The 10,489-nt window shown below is 40.7% G+C and overlaps 1 protein-coding gene across 1 annotated transcript in view; it reads right to left on the reverse strand.

The window, feature by feature from the left end:
* Positions 1–10,489, reverse strand: part of LOC128724535 (titin-like) — a 140,577-nt gene that overhangs the window by 13,742 nt on the left and 116,346 nt on the right. Inside the window, exons 32-35 of the mRNA XM_053818260.1 lie at positions 10,203–10,406; positions 4,742–10,009; positions 4,455–4,658; positions 152–4,261 (exon numbers count right to left, since the gene is read on the reverse strand). Coding sequence (XP_053674235.1) covers positions 152–4,261; positions 4,455–4,658; positions 4,742–10,009; positions 10,203–10,406 — 9,786 coding nt within the window. The remainder of the gene's footprint in view (positions 1–151; positions 4,262–4,454; positions 4,659–4,741; positions 10,010–10,202; positions 10,407–10,489) is intronic.

Genomic DNA, 10,489 nt, shown 5'->3' on the forward strand with positions numbered 1-10,489 from the left:
TTTGATCTATTTTCGCGTCTTTGGAAGTACTGCAATAAGCCAACAATATATTAGACATCAAAATAGTATAAAACACTCTTGGTTATTTCTTCATCCACCTATTTTCTGTTTGATAAATGTAACTATAATAATATTAGAATGATATACTTACTGACTGATAACTTTTCTTCAGTGTGTATGATATCGAGTGTCTGTTGAATATCTTCGTGTCCGGTGGCTGGTTCGAGTGGTTTTAATGATTCTGTAGGTATTTCTTGTATAGGAGTGACTTGATGTTGTTTCAGGGTTTTTGTTTTAGCTTTAACGGTGGTCTTCTTGATTTTGGACGGTTCGTCAGGCATAGACACGGGTTTGACAACCGTTGCATCTTCGACAGGTTGATCTTTGGGATGCTTGGATGGTTCATATGGTGTTTTTTCGTATACTTCAAGCTCTGTTTTAGAAATCTCCTGATTGAGAAGCCGATTGATATCTGCCTCCAGCGCATCTGGTTTCACTGTTTTCTTTACGCGAACTTTGCGCTTTGCACTTTCCGGCGCAACGGTGACGTCTTCGGGGGTCGTTTGAGTAACTGTAACTGTTGTCAAGGGAATCTCATCTCCTTTCTGTATCGTAACAATCTCAATAACTTCCTCCTTATCATCCTTTTTCTTTTTGATTATGCGCTTTTTAATGGACTGCTGTTCGATTGCACCGGTATCATTGGGCACTTGAACGATTTCAATCTCTTCTGGTAAATGTTCTATTACAAAATCTTGTTGTGGCTGAGGTGCTACTAATAACTCCACTGGCTTATCAAAGATGTCTTCAGCTATAGTTATCGGCACTACGGCATGAACGGTTTCTTGGACGATGCTATCGACATCGGCTACTGGTATTGGTATATCCTCCATCGCAGATTCCGGAGAAAGATTTTCTTCGTCTTGCTTTCTTTTAGGTTTGATTTTCTTATCAATTTTCTTGGCATGAATGGGTGCTGGTACAGCAATTTCTGCGTCTTGTTGCTTTTCTGTATCAATTGGTAAAGCCATTGTATGATCAGCTTCCTTGATAGGTGTATCTTCATCAGGTGAGGGTTTCTTAAATGGCTTCAGTTTTACATCTGTTGGTTCATCTGGTTCTGTTTTACCAGACGGTATTCTGAACTTAACTTCTTCTTCTGGAGAATCAGGTGAAGGTTTTCCCTTGCCCATGACCAAAGGTTTTATGTCATCTTCCTTATTATCGATTGGTTTTGGTTTTCTATCATATTTAGGTTTCTTTTTTGAATCTTTTACTGGTTGAATCTTTTCTTTTTCCTCTGGAACGGGTTTTTCTATCTCTACGTCGACATCAGGAATATCAGTTGGCTTATATTCAGGACCTTCAACATGTTGTTTTTTATCGTCAGTTTCACTCTGTGTTGGTTTTTGTGTTGGCTTTCTTACTTGTTTCTTATCTTCCATTTCCTCACTGAGAGGCTTTGAAGGAATTTTCTTTAACTTGACGACTTCTTCATTATCGATATCATTTTTCGGCTTACCTTTACCCAGCTTAAGAATCCTTTCTTCCGGCATGTCTTCGGCGGCATGTTTCGGCTGTCGCTGATATTTGTGCGCTTCTTTGTCGAATTCCTCCTTTTCTGGTTTCTCTTCATCATAATCGAAGGATTCTGGTACATCTAATTCCATCTTTTTCGTTTTTACAGTCTTGATCTTTTTAATTTTCTTCATTTTTTCATCTGCTTCTTCTTTTTCTATTCTTGACATTTGGCCTACTGATTTGACGGGTGATAGTAGAGTTAAAACAGGCTGGAGAGCTTGTGGTGGGTATTCAACGGAAACTAGACGGCTTTTGAGCAGCACCTTTGGTATAACAACTTCGTCTATTTCTTTGCGCTCTGGAACTTTAATTTTTCTAAGCCGTATCATTTGTGGCTGTTCCTCAGGCTCTGAGACTTTCATTTTCTGCGGTTTTTGTTCTTTGCGTTCTATTTTTAGACGTTCTAATACTATTTTAGGTTTTTCAGGCTTTGGTTTGCCTTCAATGTCCACTTTTTCATACTGCTCCAATGGTGTTTTTTCAACTTCGAGATTCAACAATCGTTGAAGTTGTTCATCGTCTTCTGAACGTTCAACTTTCTTTGGTTTTTTCTTTACCTTCTTTTCAGGTTTCTTTGGTTCACTTTGTGTTTCAATTATTTGTGTTAATTGTTGTTCTTGCGATTTAATAGATGTTTCTTTGTACGTAAGGAAGGATTTATCACTCTCTTCTATAGATGCCTCTTGTAAAAGTGGTTCATTGATGCAAATTTCTTGCACTACTTCTGTTTCTGAAATTGCGTCACCAATTAACTCTACTGTTTCTGGAATACTCATACTATCCGAGGTATCTGTTGTTGGCAATTCTTTCAAGGGTAAGGGCTTAAGCTTACGTAATGACTTCTTGTCTTTTTGAACCGGTTTTTTTATGGATGTCTCAAGTTGCAAGTCATCATCTTGTATAGGAACTGCCTCCGTATAATCAGAGTCTGATGGTGCTTGAACTTCTGCTGCTTGCATTAACGTTGTTGATGGTAGTTTGGGTTTTTTCACAACCTTTTTAGCAGGTTCTTCAACTTCTACAGGAAGTGCAGAAGATATTTTACGCACTGTTTCAGGGTGTGATGATTCAATCGTTTCTATGATAGCTACAGATGCCTGGGGCATATGCAACGATTCCTCAATCAATATTCTGTGTCTTTTTTTGAGCTCAACATCGACTTTTTCATAACGTTCAAGCTCGGTCTTTTTTACTTCCAAATTGAGTAATCTTTCAATGATGTCATCAACTTCATCTGTTGTTTTCATGGTTTTGATCTTTTTCTTTTTCATTTTTTGTGGTTTGTGTGGTAAGACTATTGAAGGATTTTCAGTCTGTTCGGGTATAACTGGTTGTTCTAACTGAATCTCTGATTCTGTAATGGTAATAGTAGTTTCGGGTGTTTGCCCTTCTTCTTCGACTGTTACTACCTCCACCAGCTCTTGTTTGTCCCCCACTGTCTTTTTCACCGTACGTTTTTTCGTTGTCTGTTTCTTGATGTTACCATTAGACGTAACCACTTCGTTGACTTTTATTTCTTCCGGTAATTCTTCGATGACCGGTTGCACTGGTTCCAAGATGTCTGTATCCTCGAAGCTAACATGTTTTGACGGTTTTTCATCAAAAGAAATAGTTGCTTCATCTTCGACCGAAGGCTCTGCTGGTTGTAGCTTCTTGACTTTTTTCTTGATGACTTTTGTGGATTTTGTTTTCACAGTGGCCTCCATCGGCTCAGGATAATCGTCCACAATAGCTTGCAGAGGCTTGAGGTCCTCTTCGAAAGGCTCTGTAAGCTCGTAAGGAACCTCGTGCTCGCTGATCGTGACAGTTGTTTCTGGTTGCTTGTCATCTTCTTGCACGGTGACTTCTTCGGTGATTTCTTCTTTGGGTCCAATGCGCTTTTTGATGATCTTTTTCTTAACAACCTTTCTTTTGACTTCGCCAGTTTCTGACTTGACTTCTTCAACCACATCCGGATGCTCTTCAATGGTTGTTTCCTCTGTGGGACGCATGCGCTTTGGTAAATCCAGGTCTATTTTCTCGTACTCTTCCAGAACAGTTTTGTGAACCTCTAGATTGAGAAGTCGCTCAATGATATCGTCCGAGTCATCACTAGTCTTGATAGTTTTGATCTTCTTTTTCTTAGGCTTGGGAGCATCGTCAGTAGGCATAGAAATGGGAGCATCTTCTTCGATAACAGTGATAGCTGTTTCAGGAGTCGAATCGTCTTGCTGAACAGTGACTACTTCGATGTGTTCCTCTTTTTGTCCGACTCGTTTCTTGATAGTTTTCTTTTTGGTGATTTTCTGTTTTGTTGCCCCTGATGCTGTTATAATTTCTTGAACTGAGATTTGTTCAGGGAGCTCCATGACTGAAACAGCCTCTTCAAAGGCTGGAATCGTAAGAGTTTCTAGTGGGCTTTCGTTTTCCTCATGTACAACTACAGTTTTATCGACCCCTTGCAGAACATTCACGTTAATCTTTTTAGTTTTAACTCGCTTGGAAAGTATTGTAGGAGTAGCAATGGCAGATTCTGTTTGTTCCGGGTAAAATTGTTCATCTGTCTCAGTCGTAAGATTTTCGACCTGTTCATATACATGTGTTTGTGTTTGTTTCTTCTTGGGTTTATGTTTTGTGACGACTTCCTGTACGATCTGGGGTGTTTCTTCGAGTTGTGTGATGTTAAGTGATGGTGCAGTTTCTGTGAGATAAGTAAACTCATTAGATTTTGGTATCAGGAGTAAATGTATGGATTCCATATGATGTAATGATGAAAGTATCGGCAATTGTTCGCGTATTTGATCAGGTTCGAAATATGAGTATAATGTCTTACAAGGTTTAACAAGCATAGGTAAGTGTAGCTTTCAGATATTTAGAATAGAAGAGAAACTTACCTTCAATTTCCTGTATAAGAACCTCTGATGGAAGGATAGGAGTGATAGTTTGAACATCATTATCATCAATTGATTCTTCAATCACTGCCCCATGTTCCTTAACTATTTTTATGTTTCGGGACTTGATGAATGTCTGGTTGTTGTCTGTTCGTGTTTCAAATGTAGTAATGTATTCGGGGGATGTGTGTTCGTGCAATTCAGCATCTAAAATAACATTTGAATTGTTGTAACGTGTGCAATTGAACATATAGATAAACAATGAAATGTAAGATAGTGTGTTCTCTTACCCATTAAATGTGGAACAATAAATGACTGTGGGAGTGTATCTTGTGTGTCAGTTGATGTGGTTGTGTGTGTTTTCGTCTTGAGTGCACCTTTTTGTTTTGGTGTTAACTTTTGAGGAGTGTCACTTGCAGCGGGCAAAATATCGAAAACCTCAGCGGACAATGGTTGATCACCCTGTTCACTTGCAGTTTCCAATATATCTGAATCAATTAGATTCTGAATAATGTCTTCTGCGTTTTCGCCTGTTCTTTTTATTATTTTAACTTTCTTTTTCTTGGGTTTAACAAGCTTGAGTGGACTGATCGAATCAACCTCAACAGTGTCTGGAGTGATCTGTTCTTCGGTAATGGTGACTGTTGTTTCTGGAAGCTGATCGTCCTCTTGAACGGTTACAACTGTGACTTCTTCCACCTTGCGTCCCGTTTTCTTCTTGATGATCTTGGTTTTGGTGACATGTTTCCTAGGTTTTCCTTCTTGAGTGATGGATTCTAATACCTCAACATGTTCCGGAAGCACTTCGATAACTGGTTGTTCTGTGACAGTTTGTTCCAGGATGAGATCTGAAACTTCTTCTAGAGGAAGATCTTCAACAGAAGGCTCTGCAGGTTGAAGCTTCTTGACCTTTTTCTTGATAACTTTTGTGGATTTTGTTTTCACAGTGGCCTCCATCGGCTCAGGATAATCGACCACAATAGCTTGCAGAGGCTTGAGGTCCTCTTCGAAAGGCTCTGTAAGCTCGTAAGGAACCTCGTGCTCGCTGATCGTGACAGTTGTTTCTGGTTGTTTGTCATCTTCTTGCACGGTGACTTCTTCGGTGATTTCTTCTTTGGGTCCAACGCGCTTTTTGATGATCTTTTTCTTAACAGCCTTTCTTTTGACTTCGCCAGTTTCTGACTTGACTTCTTCAACCACATCCGGATGCTCTTCAATGGTTGTCTCCTCTGTGGGACACATGCGCTTTGGTAAATCCAGGTTTATTTTCTCGTACTCTTCCAGAACAGTTTTATGAACCTCTAGATTGAGAAGTCGCTCAATGATATCGTCCGAGTCATCACTAGTCTTGATAGTTTTGATCTTCTTTTTCTTAGGCTTGGGAGCATCGTCAGTAGGCATAGAAGTGGGAGCATCTTCTTCGATAACAGTGATAGTTGTTTCAGGAGTCGAATCGTCTTGCTGAACAGTGACTACTTCGATGTGTTCTTCTTTTTGTCCGACTCGTTTCTTGATAGTTTTCTTTTTGGTGATCTGTTTCTTGGATGCACCAGTTTTTGTAACGATTTGCGTTACTTTGACCTCTTCAGGCAGCTCTTCAATTTCGAGAGCTTCAACGGCAGATTGTGGTGAAATTTGAAGGATAGGCACATCCGCATCCACATGTTCAAACGGTTGTAGTTCAGTGTTTGAGAGTTCCATGTTGAGGAGCTTCTGAATAATTTCGCTAGTATCGGTTCCTTTCTTCTTGATGGTTTTGACTTTCTTCTTCTTAGGTTTGAGGAGCTCGACCTCGTGAATGGTATCAGTCACAGCAGTTTCCGGAACGATTTGTTCTTCGGTCATGGTAACCGTCGTTTCTGGAAGCTGATCGTCCTCTTGAACGGTTACAACTGTGACTTCTTCCACCTTGCGTCCCGTTTTCTTCTTGATGACCTTTGTTTTGGTGACATGTTTCTTAGGTTTTCCTTCTTGAGTGATGGATTCCAATACCTCAACATGTTCCGGAAGCACTTCGATAACTGGTTGTTCTGTGACAGTTTGTTCCAGGATGAGATCTGAAACTTCTTCTAGAGGAAGATCTTCAACAGAAGGCTCTGCTGGTTGAAGCTTCTTGACCTTTTTCTTGATAACTTTTGTGGATTTTGTTTTCACAGTGGCCTCCATCGGCTCAGGATAATCGTCCACAACAGCTTGCAGAGGCTTGAGGTCCTCTTCGAAAGGCAGTGTATGCTCATAAGGAACCTCTTGCTCGCTGATCGTGACAGTTGTTTCTGGTTGCTTGTCATCTTCTTGCACGGTGACTTCTTCGGTGATTTCTTCTTTGGGTCCAACGCGCTTTTTGATGATCTTTTTCTTAACAACCTTTCTTTTGACTTCGCCAGTTTCTGACTTGACTTCTTCAACCACATCCGGATGCTCTTCAATGGTTGTTTCCTCTGTGGGACGCATGCGCTTTGGTAAATCCAGGTCTGTTTTCTCGTACTCTTCCAGAACAGTTTTGTGAACCTCTAGATTGAGAAGTCGCTCAATGATATCGTCCGAGTCATCACTAGTCTTGATAGTTTTGATCTTCTTTTTCTTAGGCTTGGGAGCATCGTCAGTAGGCATAGAAGTGGGAGCATCTTCTTCGATAACAGTGATAGTTGTTTCAGGAGTCGAATCGTCTTGCTGAACAGTGACTACTTCGATGTGTTCCTCTTTTTGTCCGACTCGTTTCTTGATAGTTTTCTTTTTGGTGATCTGTTTCTTGGATGCACCAGTTTTTGTAACGATTTGCGTTACTTTGACCTCTTCAGGCAGCTCTTCAATTTCGAGAGCTTCAACGGCAGATTGTGGTGAAATTTGAAGGATAGGCACATCCGCATCCACATGTTCAAACGGTTGTAGTTCAGTGTTTGAGAGTTCCATGTTGAGGAGCTTCTGAATAATTTCGCTAGTATCGGTTCCTTTCTTCTTGATGGTTTTGACTTTCTTCTTCTTAGGTTTGAGGAGCTCGATCTCGTGAATGGTATCAGTCACAGCAGTTTCCGGAACAATTTGTTCTTCGGTCATGGTAACCGTCGTTTCTGGAAGCTGATCGTCCTCTTGAACGGTTACAACTGTGACTTCTTCCACCTTGCGTCCCGTTTTCTTCTTGATGACCTTGGTTTTGGTGACATGTTTCTTAGGTTTTCCTTCTTGAGTGATGGATTCCAATACCTCAACATGTTCCGGAAGCACTTCGATAACTGGTTGTTCTGTGACAGTTTGTTCCAGGATGAGATCTGAAACTTCTTCTAGAGGAAGTTCTTCAACAGAAGGCTCTGCAGGTTGTAGCTTCTTGACTTTTTTCTTGATTACTTTTGTGGATTTTGTTTTCACAGTGGCCTCCATCGGCTCAGGATAATCGTCCACAACAGCTTGCAGAGGCTTGAGGTCCTCTTCGAAAGGCAGTGTATGCTCATAAGGAACCTCTTGCTCGCTGATCGTGACAGTTGTTTCTGGTTGCTTGTCATCTTCTTGCACGGTGACTTCTTCGGTGATTTCTTCTTTGGGTCCAACGCGCTTTTTGATGATCTTTTTCTTAACAACCTTTCTTTTGACTTCGCCAGTTTCTGACTTGACTTCTTCAACCACATCCGGATGCTCTTCAATGGTTGTTTCCTCTGTGGGACGCATGCGCTTTGGTAAATCCAGGTCTGTTTTCTCGTACTCTTCCAGAACAGTTTTGTGAACCTCTAGATTGAGAAGTCGCTCAATGATATCGTCCGAGTCATCACTAGTCTTGATAGTTTTGATCTTCTTTTTCTTAGGCTTGGGAGCATCGTCAGTAGGCATAGAATTGGGAGCATCTTCTTCGATAACAGTGATAGTTGTTTCAGGAGTCGAATCGTCTTGCTGAACAGTGACTACTTCGATGTGTTCCTCTTTTTGTCCGACTCGTTTCTTGATAGTTTTCTTTTTGGTGATCTGTTTCTTGGATGCACCAGTTTTTGTAACGATTTGCGTTACTTTGACCTCTTCAGGCAGCTCTTCAATTTCGAGAGCTTCAACGGCAGATTGTGGTGAAATTTGAAGGATAGGCACATCCGCATCCACATGTTCAAACGGTTGTAGTTCAGTGTTTGAGAGTTCCATGTTGAGGAGCTTCTGAATAATTTCGCTAGTATCGGTTCCTTTCTTCTTGATGGTTTTGACTTTCTTCTTCTTAGGTTTGAGGAGCTCGACCTCGTGAATGGTATCAGTCACAGCAGTTTCCGGAACGATTTGTTCTTCGGTCATGGTAACCGTCGTTTCTGGAAGCTGATCGTCCTCTTGAACGGTTACAACTGTGACTTCTTCCACCTTGCGTCCCGTTTTCTTCTTGATGATCTTGGTTTTGGTGACATGTTTCTTAGGTTTTCCTTCTTGAGTGATGGATTCCAATACCTCAACATGTTCCGGAAGCACTTCGATAACTGGTTGTTCTGTGACAGTTTGTTCCAGGATGAGATCTGAAACTTCTTCTAGAGGAAGATCTTCAACAGAAGGCTCTGCTGGTTGAAGCTTCTTGACCTTTTTCTTGATAACTTTTGTGGATTTTGTTTTCACAGTGGCCTCCATCGGCTCAGGATAATCGTCCACAATAGCTTGCAGAGGCTTGAGGTCCTCTTCAAAAGGCTTTGTAAGCTCGTAAGGAACCTCGTGCTCGCTGATCGTGACAGTTGTTTCTGGTTGCTTGTCATCTTCTTGCACGGTGACTTCTTCGGTGATTTCTTCTTTGGGTCCAACGCGCTTTTTGATGATCTTTTTCTTAACAACCTTTCTTTTGACTTCGCCAGTTTCTGACTTGACTTCTTCAACCACATCCGGATGCTCTTCAATGGTTGTTTCCTCTGTGGGACGCATGCGCTTTGGTAAATCCAGGTCTATTTTCTCGTACTCTTCCAGAACAGTTTTGTGAACCTCTAGATTGAGAAGTCGCTCAATGATATCGTCCGAGTCATCACTAGTCTTGATAGTTTTGATCTTCTTTTTCTTAGGCTTGGGAGCATCGTCAGTAGGCATAGAAATGGGAGCATCTTCTTCGATAACAGTGATAGTTGTTTCAGGAGTCGAATCGTCTTGCTGAACAGTGACTACTTCGATGTGTTCCTCTTTTTGTCCGACTCGTTTCTTGATAGTTTTCTTTTTGGTGATTTTCTGTTTTGTTGCCCCTGATGCTGTTATAATTTCTTGAACTGAGATTTGTTCAGGGAGCTCCATGACTGAAACAGCCTCTTCAAAGGCTGGAATCGTAAGAGTTTCTAGTGGGCTTTCGTTTTCCTCATGTACAACTACAGTTTTATCGACCCCTTGCAGAACATTCACGTTAATCTTTTTAGTTTTAACTCGCTTGGAAAGTATTGTAGGAGTAGCAATGGCAGATTCTGTTTGTTCCGGGTAAAATTGTTCATCTGTCTCAGTCGTAAGATTTTCGACCTGTTCATATACATGTGTTTGTGTTTGTTTCTTCTTGGGTTTATGTTTTGTGACGACTTCCTGTACGATCTGGGGTGTTTCTTCGAGTTGTGTGATGTTAAGTGATGGTGCAGTTTCTGTGAGATAAGTAAACTCATTAGATTTTGGTATCAGGAGTAAATGTATGGATTCCATATGATGTAAGGATGAAAGTATCGGCAATTGTTCGCGTATTTGATCAGGTTCGAAATATGAGTATAATGTCTTACAAGGTTTAACAAGCATAGGTAAGTGTAGCTTTCAGATATTTAGAATAGAAGAGAAACTTACCTTCAATTTCCTGTATAAGAACCTCTGATGGAAGGATAGGAGTGATAGTTTGAACATCATTATCATCAATTGATTCTTCAATCACTGCCCCATGTTCCTTAACTATTTTTATGTTTCGGGACTTGATGAATGTCTGGTTGTTGTCTGTTCGTGTTTCAAATGTAGTAATGTATTCGGGGGATGTGTGTTCGTGCAATTCAGCATCTAAAATAACATTTGAATTGTTGTAACGTGTGCAATTGAGCATATAGATAAACAATGAAATGTAAGATAGTGTGTTCTCTTAC

The sequence above is a fragment of the Anopheles nili genome, chromosome 3, assembly GCF_943737925.1.
Source record: "Anopheles nili chromosome 3, idAnoNiliSN_F5_01, whole genome shotgun sequence".
Lineage (NCBI taxonomy): Eukaryota > Metazoa > Arthropoda > Insecta > Diptera > Culicidae > Anopheles > Anopheles nili.